The sequence below is a fragment of the Nothobranchius furzeri genome, chromosome 5 (assembly GCF_043380555.1).
Source record: "Nothobranchius furzeri strain GRZ-AD chromosome 5, NfurGRZ-RIMD1, whole genome shotgun sequence".
Taxonomy (NCBI): Eukaryota; Metazoa; Chordata; class Actinopteri; order Cyprinodontiformes; family Nothobranchiidae; genus Nothobranchius; species Nothobranchius furzeri.
The window spans coordinates 28,585,140-28,608,824 of NC_091745.1; the positions used below are offsets into that span (position 1 = coordinate 28,585,140).

Here is a 23,685-nt window from a genome sequence, read left to right on the forward strand (position 1 = left end):
TGACTTCTGACTTGACTTGATAAAATCTATAAAGATTTACGACTTTACTCGGACTTGAACACCAATGACTTGCGACTTGAATCGACTTGGCATCTGTTGACTTGATGATGACTTGAGCATATTTGATATTTTAGCACAAAAGTGGCACGACATGGACCATTTCATTTTCATCCATTTTCATCCGCTTATCTGGAGTCGGGTCGCTGGGGGAATCCCAAAGCATTCCCTGGCCAGGTGAGAGACATAGTCCCTCCACCGTGTCCTGGGTCTACCTTTAGGTCTCCTCTGGGTTGGACGTGCCTGGAAAACCTCACCAGGGAGGCGTCCAGTAGCCATCCTGACCAGATGCCCGAGCCACCTGAGCTGGCTCCTCTTGATGTGGAGGAGCAGCGGGTCTACTCCGAGCCCCTCCCGAATGACTGAGCTTCTCATCCTATCTCTAAGGGTGAGCCCAGCCACTCTTCGGAGAGAACTCATTTCGGCCGCTTGTATCCGCGATCTCGTTCTTTCGGTCACTACCCAAAGCTCATGACCATAGGTGAGGGTAGGAACATAGATCGACCGGTAAATCGAGAGCTTCGCCTTCTGACTCAGCTCTCTCTTCACCACCACAGACCGGTACAACGCCCGCATCACTGCAGACGCAGCACCAATCCACCTATCGATCTCACGCTCCAGTTTTCCCTCACTCCTGAACAAGACCCCGAGATACTTAAACTCCTCCACTTGGGGCAAGACCTCATCCCTGACCCGGAGAAGGCGTTCTACCCTTTTCTGAATCAGGACCATGGTCTCAGATTTAGAGGAGCTGATTCTCATCCCAGCTGCTTCACACTCGGCTGCGAACCGCTCCAGCGAAAGCTGAAGATCACGTTCTGATGAAGCCAACAGGACCACATCATCTGCAAAAAGCAGAGACCTGATCCTCAGGCCACCAAAACGGATGGCTTCCACACCTTGGCTGCTCCTAGAAATCCTGTCCATAAAGGTAATGAACAGAATTGGTGACAAAGGGCAGCCTTGGTGGAGTCCAACTCTCACTGGGAACGAGCCGACTTACTGCCGGCAATGCGGACCAAGCTCTGACACCAGTCATACAGGGTCCTAACAGCCCGTATCAGAGGGCCTGGTACCCCATACTCCCGGTGTACCCCCACAGGCCCCCCCGAGGGGTGCAGTCAAACGCCTTCTCCAAATCCACAAACACATGTAGACTGGTTGGGCAAATTCCCACGCACCCTCCAGGATCCCCCTAAGGGTATAGAGCTGGTCCAGTGTTCCACGGCCAGGACCAAAACCACATTGCTCCTCCTGAATCTGAGGTTTAACAACCCGACGGACCCTCCTCTCCAGAACCCCTGAATAGACCTTACCAGGAAGGCTCAGGAGTGTAATCCCCCTGTAGTTGGAACACACCCTGCGGTCCCCCTCTTTAAATAAGGGGCCCACCACCCCGGCCTGCCAGTCCAGTGGGACTGCCCCCGATGTCCACGCGATATTGCAGAGCCGCGTCAATTCAATTCAATTCAAGTTTATTTATAAAGCGCCAAATCACGACAAGAGTCGTCTCAAGGCACTTCACATAATAAACATTCCAATTCAGGCCAGTTCATTAAGCCAATCAGAAATAATGTTTCCTATATAAGGAACCCAGCAAATTGCATCAAGTCACTGACTAGTGTCAGTGACTATACAGCAATCCTCATACTAAGCAAGCATAAAGCAACAGTGGAGAGGAAAACTCCCTTTTAACAGGAAGAAACCTCCAGAGAATCCTGGCTCAGTATAAGCAGCCATCCTCCACGACTCACTGGGGATGGAGAAGACAGAGCAGGCAGACACACACACACACACACACACACACACACACACACACACACACACACACACACACACACACACACACACACACACACACACACACACACACACACACACACACACACACACACACACACACACACACACACACACACACACACACACACACACACACACACACACACACACGCGCGCAAGTAATGTGTCTATAGTTATGTTGTGATTTCTTAGTAAATATTCTATTTGGTGAGAGATAAACTTTATTGTATTTATCCTAGTGGATCTATAATTAAACGGATAAACTAGTAGTAGCACATCCAACGTCAAGGAAAGCAAAAAGTTATTATCAGGAGAGGGAGAATGTTTAAGTGGTTAGCAGCAGTGTGCTAGCCGATGGCCCCCTCCATGAGGCCACCACAGTTCAGCAGAACATCATTGTAGCTTCTTCTGGGGAGAAAATGAAGTTAACAGCTGAAATAGCAGGAAATAGTACAGTTAAAGAGCAGATAGTAGAAGAAAGTAGTAGAGTGTGAGAAGTGGTCAGTGTATCCTCCAGCAGTCTAAGCCTATAGCAGCATAACTACAGAGATAACTCTGGATAATCTATCCTATTTAGATGGAGGCATGTTGGAGGCAGGGCAAGGGAGAGCCGTCTTTACCGACTGTACACTCCACCTCCCTCTACTCCCCCACTTGTCCAGATCTAGGCTAACATCAGATTTTAACCATAGGCCCTATCAAATAAAAATGTTTTAAGCCTATTCTTAAATGTAGACAAAGTGTCTGCCTCACGGACTAAAGCTGGGAGCTGGTTCCACAGGAGAGGAGCCTGATAACTAGGGCTGCAACAAACGATTATTTGGATAATTGATTAATCGGATGGGGTCTCGACACCATTAATCGATTAATCGGATTACATAGGGACATTTTTTAAAACTACTAGGGAAACGTTATTTTTCTCCTTCCTTCACTTTATTAAACACAACATTATTAGAAAACAGTTCAAAAAACAACATGCCATCACCTAAATTGTCTTATAAGGTGTATAGACAGAGACCCTAAGCTACACCTATCTTTGACCTAAAATGCTTGGTCCAAGTTAAACAGCTTAAAGAGCAAGTCAACCCCTACCAGAGTCTAACCCCGGGTTTCCACCGGAGCCGTCAGCAGCACGTTACTGCAGCAGCACATCTTGCTCGCGTAAGCTGCTGCTTGGCCCTTCCCACGAGACGCGAAGCAGCAGGGGAGCAGCTGTCACCGACCGAGCACGAAGTCACACGAGTGTCTTTGTCAGTAAACACAACAACAAGCAGGAGAAAACTACAACATGGTTTGTGTTTTATGTTCTGTCCGTTTTATAATCGCCAATACGGACCTGAAAAACAAAGGAGACCGCTAGCTAGGTGATAACTTCTCACGGGGACGCACAGTTAGTAACTTTTTTAAAAGTAAAGCAACCGGAAGGCAGTACGTTTCTTTATTCTGAAAATCTCTGGAGCTTCTCTCCATTTCTGCGTCCGATTTCCTGTCTTTCCTTCCCCAAAAATGTCGAACTTGACCCGTTTCAGAGGCGTCGCGTGTAGGAAATAGAACCGGCGCGTAAAGGCCGCGACATGCTGCTCCTGAGACGCGGCCGACTCGCGCTGCTGACAGCTTCAGTGGTAAAGGTTCTGTTGACCATAGCGGTTCCTATCAGCAGCTATGACGTGCTGCTGCAGTAACGTGCTGCTGACGGCTCCTGTGGAAAGGCGGGGTAACTCCACTCCCACTTCATGTTTGATAAATGCAACACATGCTGTTGCCTGGCAGACCGAGGGGGCGGAGCCGCTAACAAATAAACACACACTCAGGCTCACGACAGCATTGTGACATCATAATGTACCAGTTTACATCATAGCATACTTCTTAGCCAATAGCGGTGGCAGATCTAAATTCAAATGCAGTGCAGAGTTTTTACCTGACAATGGCATAACTTTGCCAGTTTTAGGCAGAATATTTAAATTTTAACTAAGATGCACTGAAGTGCCAAATTATTGACGACATGTGTCTGCAGCACGATTAGACACTCATTTATTTAGTTTATCAGCAAAAAAAGTTTATTTGGGGTGACTTGCTCTTTAAGGGCAATTCTCATCTGTTTTGTTTGATCTCATCTGTAGACATTTATTATAACTGGGGATGTCAAACAACTAATTTTTAAATGTAATTAAACATAGGCTGTGAATTAATCAAAATTAATCACTATTTCCAAAACTGACTGAAAAAATACCAAATAAAACAAAAGTAAATGAATGCCGCCCTCCTTGCGATGATGTCCTGGGCAACTGCCATAAAGTCACATCAAGAAATGCTGCTGATCATTCCAATGATCCCAAATAGACTCACATTAGGCCACATGAAAGCAACTGAACCCAGAAATATATTAACCAGTATATAACTGCACTCTCACACAACACGCCTGCAGCGAGAGTTAGGACTCCTCCCTCCCTTTTAAAAGCGTTTTCGCTTCAGAGGACATTGTGGTTGTAAAACCACATGCTAGTAGTCTGGCCTCGGTGTGATCAACCAGTTTCTGCGGGAATGTGACGGCGGAACCGGTTCGCAGCGGCGCGAGTCCCCCCCCTCCCCCGTTTATCTAATAGCGTTGCGCTTACAATTTTATAGACTTTTTTTAACGAGCTTAGGGCATGTCCAGCCTGTGTAATAATCCGGGGCTTGGGTGAATCACTTTTGAAAAGTTTTTAACTTACCCGGACACCGAGCTCTCTCCTTCCTCGCTGATGATTCTGACAAGCTTGCGTTTAAGATGCTGCATCATCACTGTAGTACTCCCGTGCCATGCTAAGTCTGACCTACAAACGTTGCAGGTAACGAATGTCTTCGCCTGATTTAACTGAAAATGCTCTCAAACTTTAGAAGTTTTTACTTTGTTTGGGTCTCGCTGCTTCTGCCATGTTCCTCTTTCCAAACACCCGCCGGCTCTCCGGTCTGCGCGCAACGGCGGGCGGGAGGGGAGGGGGCTTTTGGAAGAGTTGTGCAACACAACGAATCGATGACGCAATTCGTTGCCAACGCTTTTAGTAATCGATTTTCATCGAATTTATCGATTCGTTGTTGCAGCCCTAATGATAACTAAAAGATCTGCCTTTAGATAATCTGGGAACCACCAGTAGACCTGCAGTCTGAGAGCGAAGTGCTCGGTTAGGAACGTATGGAACAATCAGATTACTGATGTATGATGGAGCTTGATTATTAAGAGCTTTATATGTGAGAAGAAGGATCTTAAAATCTATTCTGAATTTAACAGGTAGCCAATGTAGGGAAGCTACGACAGGAGAGATATGATCTCTCTTTTTAATTCTCATCAGAACTCTAGCTGCAGCATTTTGGACAAGCTGAAGACTTTTAACTACATTCTGTGGACTTCCTGAGAGTAATGGATTACAGTAATCCAGTCTTGATGTAATAAATGCATGAACTAGTTTTTCAGCATCACTCCTGGAAAGTATGCTTCTAATCTTAGCAATATTCCGAATGTGGAAAAAGGAAATCCTACAAACTTGTGAAACCTGGGATTTGAATGACATGTCCTGGTCAAAGATAACACCAAGGTTCCTTACTTTGTTCTCGGAGATTAATGTAATGCAATTCAGGTCAGGCGACTGGCTAAGCAATTTCCTTTTCTGGATTCCTGGTCCAAAGATGAGAACTTCCATCTTGTCTTGATTTAAAAGCAAAAAGTTTAGAGTCATCCAATTTTTTATGTCCTCAAGACAAGCCTGTAATCTACCCAACCGATTAGGTTCATCAGGGTTAATGGATAAATATAACTGAGTATCGTCAGCATAACAGTGGAAGTTTATCCCATGCTGTCTATTGATTTTACCAATTGGGAGCATATATATAGTAAAAAGAATTGGTCCAAGCACTGAACCCTGTGGTACTCCGCTAGTAACCCTGTAGTATGAAGACGATTTGTCATGTACATTTACAAAATGAAATCTGTCAGACAGGTAGGATTTAAACCAGCCTAACGCTGTTCCTTTGATCCCTACAACATGTTCAAGTCTTTCTAAAAGAACATTGTGATCAACTGTGTCAAAGGCAGCACTGAGATCTAACAAGACTAGAACAGACACAAGATTCTTATCTGAGGCCATGAGAATATGATTTGTAACTCTCACTAATGCAGTTTCAGTGCTGTGATACTCTCTAAAACCAGACTGAAATTCCTCAAACAGAGCATTAATGTTTAAATGCTCACATACTTGGATGGCCACTATTTTCTCCAGGACTTTGGATAAAAATGGAAGGTTAGATATTGGTCTATAATTCATTGGGTCATCTGGATCCAGAGAAGGCTTCTTAAAGGCACAGTCCGCAGGATGACGCAGTCAGGGTGAGGAGGAGGAGATTTTTAAATTCGAACGGCTGTTGCTCACTCCCCCGCCCTTCCTGAAAGAGTCGAAAGCCACACCTCCCAATGTGCACGCGCAGGAAAAGCAACACCAGAGCATTGCTTCTTGTAATAGAGCTGAGCTAGTGTTAGCAATGGAGTTATCTGAGGTAAGAAAGTTGTATTTAACCAGCACATTAAACACTTACTGTTTACAAAAGGCATTTTATAAAGAATATCTATAAATATATATTTTAAAATACCAGTAACAGTTGGCAATCTATAGTGTAAATAAAATTAATCCTATCAAATTGTTAGCATTTTATTACAAGTAACTAGCTTATTTTTAATTGCTTTGCCATTCAAGATGGGATGAATATATCAAAGCATATAAATAATTTATGTGGAAATCATGAATAAACACTGCATTCTGTGTAGTCCTCCTATAATCATGGTTGTTTTCATAGGGTTTCTGTTTATTGTTGGTTTAGCCCAAATTTTGACTAAATGTAAACCTGATCTGTGTCAAAATTGATTAATATGCAAGAGTACTTTTTATATTAGTATAAATTTTTTTATTCTAATACAATTTAGAGTTCAGTGATTGAGGAATCCTCAGAGGAAGAGTGTGAACCTCCTATTGCATCCTCAAGACGTGGTGCAAAAAGGAGATGCCCACCATCATCTCAAAGCCGTGGTGCATCCAGAGGCCGTGGTGTGTCCAGAGGCCGAAGAAGTGTGAGACACTCAGCTGTGGACCTTGGAGATGAAGATCTCTCTCGAGTTCGGAATCTTTGTTCCGAGCGAATAGACTTTGAACGTGTAAGCATAACTGTTGCTGTAGCATCTCTTTCCACTTTTGTAGCAACACATACAGAACCTGAACCCTCAGCAGGCTATTGACATCCTTACCATGGTGCTGGACAGACACTGGTGTTCTCTTTGATGTACTTGCCCTCTCTGGTCCACCTGGCACAACACCTCCAACACCCAATCAACCTTCATGGTGTGTATGCTCCCACTGCAGAGATATGCCAACTGATTTGGAAAAGAAATGCTGCCAACAGCCTCCCCAGACATGCATTTCAACTGTACCACACATGGAGGAGTTTATTCTGCAAAATTCCCTGACCCCAATGGTAACTACACTGGTTTTATTCCAAGACGATTGTAAATAAATGTATATATTTGATATCTTACATAAGTTTGTTTTTATATATTTTTGTTTGATGCTCTAATAAAGTGTTCTAAAGCATAACTCTGTGTTGCATTTGTAAAAATACCATAAATTTTAAAACTCCTGCACAACAACAAAAAATTATGTCTACCTCCAACATTTTACATAAATTTTTAAATTATTAGTCCTTATTTCCCCAAAATATATCTTTATTAAAAAAAATAATAATAATAACACAGGAAACAAAAATAAAGAAGGTTTTGGGTTTTCTCTTGCCTCCCCCAACACCTATGTCTGTGGCAAAGTTTTACCTGTAAATAAAAAATAAACTCAATTAGCAATGGACTATTGTGTGGAAGATGTAAGGCACATAATGTTTTATTTTACCATCACCGCAAGTCCGTAGGTGTTGTAGAAGTTCCTCTGTTGATGGTGCAGGAACTCCGGACAGCAAACCATAACGCCTTGGATCTTCAGGCCTTAGCTTGTAGCGTCGAGGAAGACCTTTCTTGCTTGTCAAACGTCGGTTAGTTGCTTCTGGTATATTACAGTCATGAACTGTATCCTCTATGTTAATTTCTTGCAGAGTCTCAAGTTGTAATGTTTTTTGTAATGCTGCTCCAGTCCTGTGAACAAAAGCTTTTTATTAACTATGTGCTATTGCAGTTTTATAGAATGTTAAACGAAAAGAATTACCTTATGTGTATATAAGGTGTGTAGTCCTCATCACCACTGTCATCAGTACCGCTGTCCATCTCGATGGTTTCGTCCTCCTCTGAAGACGAATCAACTTCTGGTTCTCTGTTTGGTGACCATGTGTCATCTGATGACTCTATCCTGAATATACACAATATAAAGTTTTTAGTATGGAAAATTAGACACATTTTATTAACATCTGAATACTTACACAGAGTTTTGAATATTGTTGAACTCTTCCTCGTCAATGTTTGCTTCAATTCCCACACAAGATAACCTAAAAAAGTAATTATTGTTTACTTTTCCTGACAAATGTGACAGCCAAATACAGATACAACCTTGTACTTACATTTGTGAAGATCCTTCTTTTTTAGTTTCACCTTGTTCCATCACCTCCTCCAAATTATCATCCCTATGAAAATAAAATACAAGCACAAGAATATGATTAGAATCAATACATATTTTGTCATTTTGAAGGTAATAGACCTCGTCTATTGGCCGTCATCATCACCCTCTCCTTATTTTTCTCACTCTACTTATTACGCAGTTCTCTGTGGATCCACTGAATTCCTTCTTTACAAATAATTTCCTGTCTCTCTCTTTACATTTTAAAAACACAATTGTGTTATTTTTTTCTCATAAACTTTGAAATGAAAATATAATTTTTTAAAATATGTTTAATTTTGTTGTTGTGAAGTGCCTCAAGAGTTTTATCTTGAGAGGCGCTATATAAAATGTAGTTTTACTATTTATTTCTATACATTTTTTATAGTCATTCATTATCCCATTTCTAGAATTTTTTCAAAATAATCCACCACTAACTTAAAACAAACAGAGGCAAAATTATAATATTCCTGGTAGGTTTTTACGCAGCTATTTACCTTTCAGATGATTCTCCATGAATGCTAGACAGAGCTGGCACTGGTGTTGGAGAAATACACAGTTGGCGCTTCAATGGTGTAGATGTTGATGCTTCATATTTGGACTGATGACTGTAAAAACAAAGCCCAAAAATTAGTGATCACAAGCTAAACAAGTCTCCCCAGCCTTCACAGATTTTTGCACGAGCTGATTATCATTCCTTTTATTTTAATATGGAGTTTTCACGTAGGTATAACCACAAACTCAGACAGTAATCTGTACACGTGGCCCACCCAGGTTAGCACAATATGTCTTTCAGTGCTAATGGAAACGTAAGGTTTCGGATAGGTTCCTGATCAATCACACCTAATTCTAACTGCTGAATCATCTCCTCAGACTTCTACAAGTGCTACATGAGCTGCTGATTACTCATTTTAATCAAACACGCAGCTCAGGCAAGTGTAAACACCTAATTCAGCTTTCAAGATGCTAACTGAACCCCGCTAACGGGGAAGTTATAAACAAGAGCTTAAAACAATATACTGATGTGGCCTATAGTTAAACGCCACACTAATCATTAGCTCCCATATAAACAAAAAACTAAAATCCCCTTTCGTTACTCAAACTTCTTCCAAATATAGCATAACTAGTTCACTAGCATCGATTCATGTCGACTTAGCATTCAAGCTAATGCTACATTAGCCAATAGGATACCAAGCATACAAAGCTTGTTTGCTCTATTACTTCTTTCAGTGAAAGAAAGATTATAAGTAAATTTATACGAAAAACAATAAATAACTTACCTGTCTAAAAGATACTTTGCCAACTCTTCATCCGTTTTCAGGCCGTGTAGATCACTAAAATCTCTCCATCGTGTGTAAAACAATCTCCAATGTAATTCTACTCGACTGTCTCAAACGTCTTACAGCCACTTTTGAAGAAGGGCTTTTAAACTTTTTAAATGTTTTTGGAGATGTGGAAGGCAGTCGAGGAATCGGTAATTTGGGGTTTTGTTGCTCCATGTTTCTGCAGTAAGCTGAGTGAGGCGCATGACACTGTTGTGCGCTGAGACCTGCTCGTGCTCGATGATTGACAGCTGCCCCCTGGTGGAAACGCAGCGCTATTGGTCAACGTGTTAGGCTTGCAGAAATATTGGCTGAGCTCTACAGGGCAGGGGAGGGACTTAGGAGAAAATTTAAATATTAAAGATTATTTACTTTTTTTGATAAAATTGGGTCAGATGGTCAAAATCAAACATTTTTAAAGTTATTCTACATTTAAATGTTGCAGACTGTGCCTTTAAGTGAAGGTTTGATTACAGCAACCTTAAAATCCTGTGGTAGATACCCATTTACTAAGGATAGATTAATTATATCTAGAATGGGGGCAGTAACCAAAGGAAATGCTTCTTCAAATAATTTGGTTGGGATTGGATCCAAAATGCAAGTTGAAGGTTTAGATGAAGCTAATATTTTTGATAACTCTGAAAGCTCAACTGGATCAAAACGGTTCAAACACAGATGAGGTTCTACAGTTACCTCTGATGCTGCCTCACTTACTGAGGAAGAAGAAATCGCATTAGGGAGAATGCTAAAGATTTTGTTTCTAATAGAATTAATTTTACTTGTTGAAGTCATTGCTGCTTAGGGCTAAGGGAATAGATGGCTCAGAGCTATGATTCTGTGTAAGTTTAGCAACTGTACTGAAAAGAACATTAGGATTATGCTTATTCTCCTCAATTAATGCTGAGAAATAAGCAGTTCTAGTTTGTCGAAGCTTATTTTTATGAAGCACAAGACTATTTTTCCAGGATAGGTAGGCCTCCTCATGGTGCGTAGAGCGCCATGTTCTCTCCAATTTCCTAGAGTTTTGTTTTAAGGCTCGTAAATGAGAATTAAACCAGGGAGCCAACTTCCTGTCCCTAATTACCTTCTTTTTTAAAGGGGCAACATCATCTAATGCCACACGTAAAGAGGAATTAACATGATGAACTAAGGCATCAATTTGTGAGGGGCTAGAACTGAAAATATTGCCCTCTGCTACGTTCCTCTGAGATGCTGAGGACAGTAAAGATGGAACAGTTGATTTAAAAGATGCAACTGCGTTGTCAGATAGAGATCGACTATAGTGAAATTTACTTTCATGTCTCGAGAACTCAGTTATAAAAAACTCAAAGGTTATCAGAAAGTTGTCCGAGAGGACTGGATTATGTGGAAAGATTGTTATTTCCTCACAGTCTATGCCATAAGTCAGCACAAGGTCCAATGTATGATGGCAGGAGTGGGTGGAGCTATGTATTCTTTGAGTAAAGCCAATTGAGTCTAAGATATTACTAAAGGCTACATTGAGGCTATCATTTTCAATGTCCACATGAATATTAAAATCCCCCACTATAATGACCTTATCAGTATTTAGCACCAAATCAGATAAAAAATCAGAGATCTGATCCAAAAACTCAGAGTAAGGGCCTGGTGGACGATATAAAACTACAAACAAGAGTGGTTTTACAGTTTTGCAATCTGGATTAGGAAAACTAAGAATAAGATGTTCAAACGAACTGTAGCTATTAATCTGTAAGGGACTGATTAATAAGTCAGAATGAAAAATGGTTGCTACTCCTCCTCCTCGCCCTGTACTTCGAGCAATATGATGATTTAAATAATTTGAAGGAGTCGACTCGTTTAAGCTAACATAGTCCTCTTGCTGCAGCCAGGATTCTGTGAGAGAGAGCAAAGAGATCTGATTATCACAAATCAACTCATTAACTAACAAAGTCTTAGAAAAATGGATCTAATGTTCAACAACCCACATTTAATTTTTCTAGTTTTCTGCTCAGTTGAATTTGTTCTAATATTTATGAGATTTCCATGATTTGCTTTATTAAGCCTGATATTTAATCTGTGTGATTTTGGCCGTGGGCAGGACACTGTCTCTATGGGGTAGTGGGTGGGTAACAGTACAGAAGCTGCAGAGGGGTGGGTTAAACTACGACTCTGCTTCCTGGTCTAGACCCTGGGTTGTCATGGAGGACTAATAAAACTGGCCATGTTCCTAGAAAGAAGAGCTGCTCCATCCAAAGAGGGATGGATGCCGTCTCTCCGCATCAGACCAGGTTTTCCCCAAAAAGTTTTCCAATTATCAATGTAGCCCACGTTGTTTTCAGGACACCACCTAGACAGCCAGCGGTTGAAGGACAGCATGCGGCGAAACATGTCGTCACTGGTCTGATCAGGCAGGGGGCCAGAGAAAATTACGGAGTCCGACATTGTTTTGGCAAACTTACACACCGAAGCAACATTAATTTTAGTGACCTCCGATTGGCGTAACCGGGTGTCGTTACCGCCAGCGTGAATAACAATCTTACTGTATTTACGCTTATCCTTAGCCAGCAGTTTCAGGTAAGATATAATGTTGCCCGCTCTGGCCCCAGGTAAACATTTAACTATGGTTGCTGGAGTCTCTAATGCCACGTTTCTGTAGCCTAGTGAACTAGACCAAATTCTTGCTTTGCAAAGTTTATTCTAGGCGTGCTCCATTGGAACCTCCGCAGCTCCTACCAGGACTCTGGCTAGCCAATCACAGCTCTCTAGAGGGGTTTCAAACACATAAAGAGTTGTGATTTGTCCATAATGGTGGTTCAATCATAGTGCTCTATCTGCTTAGTGAACAAATCACAGAGCTTTATCCGCTTTGTGGGCCAATCAGGGCACTCTATATGCCTGGTGGGTGGGACGATGCAACAGAGTGAAACAAGATGTCACATTCTTTGTCCAGTGGAATGCGGAGATCTTTTGAAAGACCACGGTAGAACCCGCCCCACAACCGAGAGCCGTCAATGGAGCGTGGCCAGACTAAATAATACATTTATTTGGTCTGACTTGCCAGGCTAGCGTTTCGGGACTCCAATTCCGACACCCTCGCCTCCAAAGCTACAAAAATGCTACATTTATTACACGTACCCCACTATAGATAGTGTTGGTAGCGCACTGCCCCCCCCCCCCCCCCCCCCCCCCCCCCCCCGAGGCGCCGGATGGTGGACCAGAATCTCCTCGAAGCCGTACGGAAGTCTTGCTCCATGGTCTCACCGAACTCTTCCCATGCCCGGGTTTTTGCCTTGGCGCCCTCCCGAGACGCGTTCCGCTTGGACTGCCGGTACTCGTCAGCTACCTCTGGAGTCTCACAGGCCATAAAGACCTGATAGGACTCTTTCTTCAGCTCGACAGCATCCCTAACCGCCAGTGTTCACCAGCGGGTTCGGGGGTTGCCACCACGACAGGCACAGACGACCCTGCAACCACAGCTCCGGTCGGCCGCCTCAACAATGGAGGCATGGAACAGGGTGCATTCAGACTCAATGTCCCCCGCCTCCCCCGGAACATTTTGGAAGTTCTGTCGGAGGTGGGAATTGAAGCTCCTTCTGACAGGAGACTCTGCCAAACGTTCCCAGCAAACCCTCGTGATACGTTTGGGCCTGCCTGGTCTGACCGGCATCCTCCCCCACCATCTGAGCCAACTCACCACCAGGTAGTGGTCAGTTGACAGCTCCGCCCCTCTCTTCACCCTAATGTCCAAGACATGCGGCCGCAGGTCAGATGAAACAACAACAAAGTCGATCATCGAGCTGCGGCCTAAGGCATCCTGGTGCCAAGAGCACATATGGACACCTTTATGTCTGAACATGGTGTTCATTATGGACAATCCATGACTGGCACAGAAGTCCAATAACAAAACACCACTCGAATTCAGATCAGGGGGGCTGTTCCTCCCAACCACACCTCTCCAGGTCTCACTGTCGTTGCCCACATGAGCGTTAAAGTCCCCCAACAGATCGAGGGAGTCACCGAAAGGAGCGCTTTCCAGCACCTCCTCCAAGGTCTCCAAAAAGGGTGGGTAGTCTGAACTGTAGTTTGGTGCATAAGCTCAGCCCACAGTCAGAACCAGTCCCCCCCACACATAGGCGGAGGGAGGCTACCCTCTCATTCACCGGGGTAAACCCCAACGTACAGGCACCAAGATGGGGGCAACTAATATGCCCACCCCTGCTCGGCGCCTCTCAGTGGGAGCAACTCCAGAGTGGTAGAAAGTCCAACCCCTCTCAAGGAAACTGGTTCCAGAGCCAGAGCCATGCGTTGAGGTGAGTCCGACTACATCTAGTCGGAACCTCTCAACCTCACACACCAACTCAGGCTCCTTCCCCACCAGAGAGGTGACATTCCATGTGCCAAGAGCCAGCTTCTGTAGCCGAGGATCAGACCGCCAAGGTCCCCGCCCTCGACTACCACCCGTCACACACTGTACCCAACCCCTTTGACCCCTCCCACGAGTGTTGAGCCCATGGGAAGGGGGACCCACGTTTCCTCTTCTGGCTGTGCCCGGCCGGGCTCCATGGGTGAAAGCCCGGCCACCAGGCGCTCGCCAACGTGCCCCACATCCAGGCCTGGCTCCAGAGGGGGGCCCCGGTGACCCACGTCCGGGCGAGGAAACACGGTTTCCATTTATATAATTCCTCATAAGAGGTCTTCGGGCATCCCTCATTTCGGACCTGTTTGCCATGGGTGACCCTACCAGAGGCATAAAGCCTCAGACAACTTAGCTCCTAGGATCATTGGGACACTCAAACCCCTCCACCACGGTAAGGTGGCAGCCCAGAGAGAGGGCACGACATGGACAAAAATTCTAAATTAGTCTTGGTTCTGGGTGTGATCTTGAACTGCTAAATGCAGCAGCACTTGTTTATAATCAGTTTCTGTTGCACTTTCTGCTTGTTTGAGCAAATAAATGAAGCTTTAAGAAGCTTTATTTCTGGATTTTTTTAATTATCATTGTCATTAAATTTAAGTTGGACAGATGACTCGATTATGAGTTGAAAATTCAAAGTTAAGGACTTGGACTTGACTTGGACTTCCACATCATTGACTTTGGACTCAACTTGGACTTGGTTGTCTTTGACTTGGACTTGACTCGAGACTTGACTGGAAAGACTTGTGACTTACTTGTGACTTCTGCTGATCAGTGCTTAAAAGTACCACTGTTCATGGGGAAGATTTCCCTTCCAGACATGGCAGTTTTCTCTTGATCTGACGTAAAACACATTCTGTTTAAAGGTGCATTATGTAGAAATGAAGTAAAAATGACATCCTATGGTAAAATTTGGTCACTGCAACCACTTTAAACTACTCTGGAGCTTTTTGCCTACTGTCGTCGAATTACAATTGTCTGCGCTGCAGTATTAGCTACAGGAGACACGGCAACCCCACACTAACTGATGGTAAACTGTAGTTATGTCCCTCCTTCCTTTGTTGTGATAGGAGAAAAACTGACTATCCAGCAGCCAGCTGGATATGAAACATGTTTCAGTATAACCTTCCTTCCAAAATGACTGAAAGATTACTCTTTTGGGGATTTTCTCACTGTAAAATTCTCACTATATTCTTACAAACTTCACCTTTAAGTTCTTTGGGTCAGAGCTTTGCAGGAATTGGGAATCATTCCTCAAAACTAGAACCACCTCCACTAACTCCCTTGGATGGGGAGGAGTAACGACTTTACTTTGAGCCCCTCTTGTGTCTAACAGGCAGAGGTCAGCCCAAGCTTGTTCTCTCATGACCAGAATTTTGGGACTATACAGTCTGGTTTGAACTGGAGGTTTACCGATATAGGTTTTTCTATCGCTGATACGGATAGGTAGAAGTCATGGTCAGCCCATGGCCGATATGTCCTGCAGATTGTTTTTGGGCCGACTTTCATGGTTGATATCTTGGAGTTTCCAACTTTTGTGCTAAAATGCGTGTAATAACATAAGTTAGTGCACAAAATTCTGAAGCGGAATCAGTGTTTGAACTCTGAATTTATCCAGCTGTTGAATCTTAATTTTGTGCACTGCTCAATGTTAAAATCAGATGTTCAAAACCATCATAAAAGGAAATTTCAGTTGAACATTACATTTGTTATGCAGATGTTATTCAGGAACGTAAACACGTATTTAAATTAAATGATGCAGCAGAACCAGGCTGCCCAAGGATGTGCCTGATTTTTAAATCGGCTTAACTAAGGAGGCATATCAGTCGATGCCGATATAAAAACAAATGGTTAATACCAGCCCAGTATATTGGTCTACCCTCTTATAAATGGACCAGAAGCATCTGGCTTTGAAACAGCTGAGTAATACGTTTTCCACCAAAGAGCTACAGAACCGACATTTTCACTTGTTTTCAGCCACGAATGTCCAACAGAACATCCTGTTTTACATCTAGTTTCAGTAGCATCAGCATATGTACACCTACGTTAGTCAAGTGTTGATGTTTTCCAGCCAGAATACCTCAGCAGAACAGCTGCTGGGCTTGGGGGCCACCGAGAAACCTCAGAGAGATGGAACCAGCATCTGCAGGCAGGGCAGGACGGCGGCTCGGACGGCCAAGCATGAGGTAAGAAGACCTCACATGATGAGCATTATCTAGCAGCCACGCAGGCTCGCCAACGGTCTGGTTTCACTCATACGGAGGTCAAACTGAACCAAGCACACTATTACTCTCCTTTGTTTGTGTTTGTTTTGTTGTGTAATCAAAGTGCAGTTCAACATTCAGCGAAATATGAGGTCCTTGCTGCAGCTTCAGATTCAGAAAACATCAGATCTTATTAAAAAGATCCTCACTGGATGGCTTCTGATAAAGCTCCGATCTCTGTGTGAATTCATTTTACTCATTCGGTCAGCTGTGGAAGTCAGGCACAGACCTGATTCAGTCAGTTTCTTTTTCCATTCTGATGGCATTTATTTGATGCATCATGTCATAAATTAGCATTCGTCCTGATCCTGAAACAGGTGGAGAATGGATGGAGTTGTGTCGAGGCATGCGTTTCCCCTGGTGTGTGCGGGAGTAAGGAGTTCATGAATCACTCAGCGCTCTGTTTGTGAACAAAACTGGTTTTGATGCCCTGAAGGTGTTCAGCCCGCCTGCTGGGCTCTGGTGGGCGGAGCTCCCAGCATTTTTCCAGGGATTCCTCAGAAGTCAGACGAGATTTGATGGATCAGACTCTTCAGAGACGTCAGAGTTATGACAGCTGGACCCGCTCGTCTCCGTTTACTGTTACTAGAGTCCAGCCTTTCAGCTGCACATCTGTTTGGAAGTCCCAGTCAGCGGGCTGTTGGGTCAAAGCCGGGTGATTAAAGGCATGAGTAAACTAACAAGTGTCTGTCTGCATGTGACAGACAACAAAACACAAACATGAATCATAAACAGCTGACGCAAAAAGAGGTTAAATCAGCAGAAACATTATTTCTATGCTCATAACCACCATTTACGCTCGTTTAGCTGTTTTCTGTTCAATTTAACGCTAAATTGTAAATGTTTGTGGCAAAATGCTTCCAGTGGAGCCAATCAGGTTGATCAGTTTACTTTGATAGTTCATTATTCTGTTTGTCTTCATTAATCACATTTCCTTTCAGAATGTGGATCTCTTTCTGAAATCCACCATAAAAATGTGATTTTAATCATATTAATGCAGAATTAAAGTAAAGCACGGTTTTACACATGAATTTAATATTTTTTTGAATAGATTTGTCAATAAAATATTTTTACCAGATTTACTGATCGCTGTTAGATCTAGAAGTAATAGATGAACTTTAAACAAAACTTAAATTTAAATGACCGTTTTTCTTAGAATAAATTCAATGGATCACAAGTTACGGAGGCCCAGAAGGGTCAGTGAAATCCAGAAGCAACAACACAACCGAACAAAAGCGGTACCACAATACTAGAAGCTCCAGCAGACGTGTTTGGTCACCTGGACTTCTGCATAACACAAGTTTTACTAATACCTTAATTACACCAAAATCGTTAGTGAGTGTCATTAGACTCACAACACCAGTGTAAAGGCAGGTCCATCATTTTAACATCAGATTATTCTAGTTTAAAAATCTTGTATGAAAGTTTATGTTTATATTTATATAGTGTACCCTTTTATCCAAAGCGACTTATAATTTATAACCTACAGGGCGTGTTGTGAAAGTAGCAGATGAGGTGAATTAATTCAAGGAATGAGAGGATTTTAAACTAAAGTCTGTCCCAGCAGCTGTCTTCAGCCCTAAATGTGTGTGCTTCACTCGTTTAACGAATGCATTTGCAGTGGTCTCTAGTAGGAATGAATGCCTTGCAAGTCGTACTCTGGGGGGGGGGGGGAGCTCAGGTGTGCCTGTTTCAGGAACTAGCAGAATGCCACATCAGAGGAGAGTTACAGGCGGCAGGATTTAGAGTCTTATTTCCTGATATTTGGACTTCTCACCTCAGACTGGATAACAACAATGCAACTCTACCACAGACTTGCAACATGGATGTTTTATCTCCACAAATAACACACGCCTGGAGGGGTTCTGCTGCGTGGCGGAGCTGCTAATGCTAACGTTAGCTTCTTTTAGTCATGTTCTCTGCTTTTTCCTGGACACAAAACCAACAACAGCCTTCCCCTTCGTGAGTCCAGATGGGTGAGTCCATGAATGTTAAGGGACAGTGTGACGCAGATCCTTCAGGATTTTTAAATCCCAGAGTTTCACCGTCTGGTTTCTAGCCAAAGCTAATGCAGGAGATGGGTGTAGGAGACTATTTTCATGTTCAGCTGGCATGAAGAGCTTTATGTCCCAGTCCCAGTAAACAGTTGTGTTTGAAGCTGCCTTAGTCAAATATACACAGTCGCACCAAGAGCAAATGACATTAGATCAGCATCAGCGAACACCAGAGAAGCGGCTGTTAGTGTTTCCAGAGGGTTTACCTCCTAACGCACCACACGTGATGATGTATGTGCCTTTGGGTGCGTTTGTTTTCTTAGCCAGGAGCAGGTTAAAGGAACATGCCTGGAGTTCATTCAGGAACTCCAAGATTCCCCGAACATCCTCTTCCTCTCATCCTCCTCCCCTGCTGTGGGAGTTTTCTCCACTGAACAGAACGGTCATCGGTTGTCCTGGAGGTCGAAAAGATCGGTTCCTGCTGCAGTCGGAGCACCGTGTTCCTCCAAGTGTCCTTGGATCGTTTTCAACGTTGATGCCAGAGAAGAGAACAAAGAAGGTTCTGTAGTGGCCAAACTGGTCCGTTTTCCTCCTGAAAGAGGTTGCATAAAAGTGCTGATTCTGTTGAGTTATTTAGTCTCAAATAACCAAAAAACAGACTTCTAGAAGCAATCTGAGAGAGCTGTGATCAGGAGAAAGACTCCAGCAGAAGGTTTTTCATGAATTCTTCAGACAAACGTCACCATCTTCATCAGCGATGTGAGCGGGAGTTCAGCGGGCAGGAGGAAAGCCCGTTTGGACTCCCTGTGGAGTCCTGCAGCAGGCCCAATCCTTCCAGTAACATCTCTGCCAAGTATCATGACTACAGGTTACCGTGCTCAAAGGCACGCAGGCTGACTCAGAAAACATGTAAACAAGAGCCTCAACTGCCTGAAGTTCTGAGGATTTTAATTCTGGACTCTTTACAGAACCTGCAGCGAAGCGGATGTGAGGCCCTGCTCAGTGCTCCTCCTCCGGTCCAGAGGAGATCCAGGTCTCTGGATCGGAGGACATCGGACATCGTCATGACTGTGAGTACAGCCCTGTCAGATCCACTCATCCCTTTCAAAGCCACTTATTTTTGTACTGTTCATCAGTTTTTTTTACTTTTAAAAATGTCGTTTTAGTTCTGAAAAACGCTGTGAGGTAAGAGGATGCAGAATACACCCGAGGGAAAAGCCGAAAGAGAAGATTCATTAAATAAAAAAGGAAATGATATAAAGACGATGAGTTCTAGTGGATTTCATGGCGTTTCACTGGGAAACGAATTCAGGCCCGATCACTTAAACTGCAGCAGACCTCTGAACCAACTCACAGGATCAGTAAATACCAGGATCCAAACGGGAACGACGAGAGGAAGTTGGAACTTTACAGAAATGAAGACATCCTCTAAATTCCTAACTCTTGTTTGTATTCACTGTTTTGCAGCCAGACTTATTAAACTTCAAGAAAGGCTGGATGATGAAACTAGATGAGAAAGATCAGGTAAACTCAACTGAAGTGGAGTTTTGAACCATTTCCATGATGAATAAATATAAAACACTAATAGTGTCCTTTGCTTCCATCTAGTGGAAGAAGTATTGGTTTGTTCTGTCGACGGACCGTCTCAGATTCTACAGCGATTCCGTAGCTGAGGAGGTGAAATGTCATTTATAACTGCACCAGTCACGTGTGAGTCGGTGTTTCATCGTTTTGTTTCCACCAGACCTCAGATCTGGGTGGAGAAATCGACCTAACGAAGTGTTTCAGTGTGTCTGAGTGTCAGGTCCAGAGGAACTACGGTTTTCAGATCCATGTAAGCCGTTACTCTCAGTCTGTGGACAAAAGGTCCCAGCTGCATTTAAAACAAGCTAACGTGAGTCTTGAATTAACAGACCCTGATGGGCACCTTCACGCTGTCGGCCATGACGGCAGGAATACGCAGGAACTGGATCCAGGCGTTGATGAAGAACGTGCATCCAGGCAACGCTCCGGATGTAGCCAGGTGATCCATCCGGCTCTGTTGGAGGTGTCTGAGTCAGACGTGAGGGTGGAGGACAACCACGATAAACCATGAAAGTTCCCTCATTCTTTACTGGGAGTTATTAAAACTAAGGTCATCGTAGTGATGAAATGATGGAGTCCTAGTTGTCAACTCTTGGCAGTAAAGTTAAACACACTCAGCTGCTAACATTCAGCTTCCAGTGAGAAGAAACAGAATCAATCAGAAATGTGTTCTAATGGTTTATCCCTGTTCTCAGTTTACCTGGACAGCATATTACCTGTAGCTCACCTGAGCTCATCCCCAAACCAGATGTGACTCAGGATTCTGCTTCTAAGGACATCTCCGTGGAGAAAGACCCTCACTCCAGGACTGTGACTGAAAGAAGGCATGAAGACCACTACAAGACCTTTGACTGCTCTGAGATCAGGCCCCAGAGCGACGAGACTGACCACCAGAAACCTCTGCCCCCCCTGGAGCTGGGAGACCTGGAGAGACGGAGAAGGCGGGAGGAGAGGAGGAGAAGGTACGAGAGCATGCTGGGCTTCTCTCTGGGTCACACCGAGCCTCAGCAGACCGAGGATGGTGATGTGAGAGCGCTGAGTCCACAGTTACAGCTGAGGATGGAGAAGCAGATAGAGGAGTGCTGGAGGAAGGTGGAGAGGAGCGGATTCATACCGGAGAGGAAGGTGCTGCTGAGTGTTTATACCAGAGATTGTTCTGAGGTGGAGAAGATCCACAGCTACAGGAAGACGGTGAGTGGAGACGCCAACGGATCCCAGACCAAACCCTCTAGCTTCAGGTCAGTCGACTTTAGACTCTTCAGGGATTCGGATCCGTTCCACACTAAATATAGTAGATTACAAAACACCTCACCCTAACAGCAGACTTTTACAGAAAACCAAGTCACTGTAATCTGCTCGATGGATCCGACTCGTGTAATAAAAGCAGAGTTGCTACGGGAGCCTGGAGGTCATAAGGGACATGTAGACGTGCGTTTTTGGTCACTTTCTTCAAATCGTGAAGACAACCTCATGCTTTTTATCTGTGAGTAACAGACTGGTTGTAAAGTAGTAACTTTCTACATTTAAATCTCATTTTACCGCATTTAGCTTCAAATAATGTTAAAATCTAAATGCATGAAGTTGCATTTAAATAATCTAAATAACTGGTTTTCTACATAAATAATTGGCTATTATGCAAATTCAGGCTGCCCTAAAAAAGAAGCAACTTGTGAAAATATGAGGGGGAAGGGGATCTCTGTTGGACCATCACTTGTTTCTCAGTGTTCCTGTCTGGGTTCTCCTTCGCAATGATAAATGATCCAGAGCACATATGTCAGAGTCAAGGCCCGCGGGCCAGATGCGGCCCGCGGAGCATTTTTATGTGGCCCGCGAGATAAATATCAAAAATATATTAAAACTGGCCCGCTGGCCGATTTTACCGCAAAGACTTCAACTCCCATGATGCTTTGCGGCGTCTGCGCGGAGCCGACGCGCCCCCTCCTTTGTGTTTTTTCCAGCGCCTGCTGCCGGTGTCTGCAGCTCCGCTGTCTCGGACAAACTAAACACTCCTCTCACTCAGCGCCGAGTTCACTCAGCTGTTTTCTGACGTTGAAGCCCAGAAACGGAGATTCTAGCCGCTCAGTAACGTGTTCACGACTGAAAGAGAAAGTTTTCCAACCAACGTCCAGACAGAGCCGATATAACTCCAGCGAGCAGCGACACGCTCAAACCAGCACGACTCTGTGGTTGTGTTTCCTCCCCGACACACAACAACATGGTCAAGCTGCTCAGACATGTTCAGCAGTACAAACCTATGTGAGCACCTGTTGTCATCTAATGTTGTCATTATTATGATGAAGATGAACAAAACAACAGGAGTGTCCTCCTCAGCTCAGATCAACCCCATGATGCAGGTATCTGGCTGGAACAGGTGAGCATCACAGTAAACCAGTGGAGCAAACTGAGCTTTAAATATGTTGGTTTTATGCTCTTTTTCTGCTCCAAAACATGAAAGTTAACAGGTGAGATGTTGCATTTTCATTTAAGATAAAATGATATTTTATTTTGTTGTTGACCCGTGAGAAAAGATTTAACCTACAGTAAACAGGAAGTGGAAAGGCTGCAGATAGATGAATAGAATAGAAAATCCCTTTATTGTTCCTCAGTGGGGAAAGCTAGACGTCACAGCAGCGATGACACTTATTACAGGAGAAAAACGGAGAATAAAAAATAAGAAAAATGAATAAACAAGAAAACATGAATCCTGAATAGATTTTAAAAACGCTGATTATACCACAAGTAATGAATACCACTGATGCCTTTTATTTAAAACTGACTTGCTCGTGTGTAATTTGGTTATTCCACATTCAGTGTTAATGCAGAAATATGTTTGTTTCCAAATTTAAAGGTTCAAAATTGCATTTATGTAGATAAAGAAAACGTGCAAATTTGCCGTCACTTTTTCAAAAAATATTAAGTTTGGCCCTCGACTCCGTCCCAGAGTTTCGGCCCCGTGTGAGTTTGAGTTTGACACCCCTGGTCCAGAGGATCTCTTTGTCCTGCTTTTATTTTGGTAGGTAAGCAGCTTCCTTTTTTAGCCAAATATAGATATTCTGGTTCGCGGGTTAACACCAACACCCAGAGTGTGGTGTGAATGACTCTGAGCTACTTACACATCAGATTTGAATCTGTTCCTAATGCTTGACAGGTTTACCAAACTAGAGGTGGTAACTACCTCATCAAACATCCACACCTGTCTTGTATTTTTTACATCTGGATTAGGGCAATAAATGGGAAATTTATCGTTATCAAAATTTCTGACTTATCGAGAATTTTTCCCATGTCAAAACATTTGATAATAAAAATGAAAAGGTGTGTAGGTTGGCAGCGTTCCCACTTGATACATGTGACAGCCCCATCTAGTGGACAGCTTCTGCTTCTGCGCATACCTGGCTGCAGTTATTGTCCATTTATCATTATCAAGGTGAAATCCTCAGTATATGGTGGTATTGACTTTAGTCGCCCAGCCCTAATCTGGATTAATGAAACTCACGCTGGCTTTTTTGGGTCCTTCTGATTGATCTGAATGAGTTTTCGTTGTTCTGTTGGAGGTGGAGGATCTGAAGGCGCAGCTGGCTGAGTCAGAGTGCTGCAGGCTGAAGCTGGAAACTTGGATCAGCACCGCGGGGTTCTACCAGGAACAGGTCTGAAAAT

The 23,685-nt window shown here is 43.6% G+C and overlaps 1 protein-coding gene across 3 annotated transcripts in view; it reads left to right on the plus strand.

The window, feature by feature from the left end:
• The window catches only part of LOC107373137 (myosin phosphatase Rho-interacting protein), a 54,221-nt gene that overhangs the window by 13,388 nt on the left and 17,148 nt on the right, over window positions 1–23,685 (plus strand). For all 3 annotated transcript variants that reach the window (XR_008561360.2, XM_054737981.2, XM_054737980.2), the window contains exons 8-15: window positions 16,261–16,375; window positions 19,416–19,517; window positions 19,915–19,971; window positions 20,056–20,124; window positions 20,192–20,281; window positions 20,361–20,470; window positions 20,727–21,222; window positions 23,583–23,675. Coding sequence is in view for 2 of the 3 variants with exons in the window: in XM_054737981.2 (XP_054593956.2) it covers window positions 16,261–16,375; window positions 19,416–19,517; window positions 19,915–19,971; window positions 20,056–20,124; window positions 20,192–20,281; window positions 20,361–20,470; window positions 20,727–21,222; window positions 23,583–23,675 (1,132 nt within the window). In the remaining variant the exon portion in view is untranslated. The remainder of the gene's footprint in view (window positions 1–16,260; window positions 16,376–19,415; window positions 19,518–19,914; window positions 19,972–20,055; window positions 20,125–20,191; window positions 20,282–20,360; window positions 20,471–20,726; window positions 21,223–23,582; window positions 23,676–23,685) is intronic.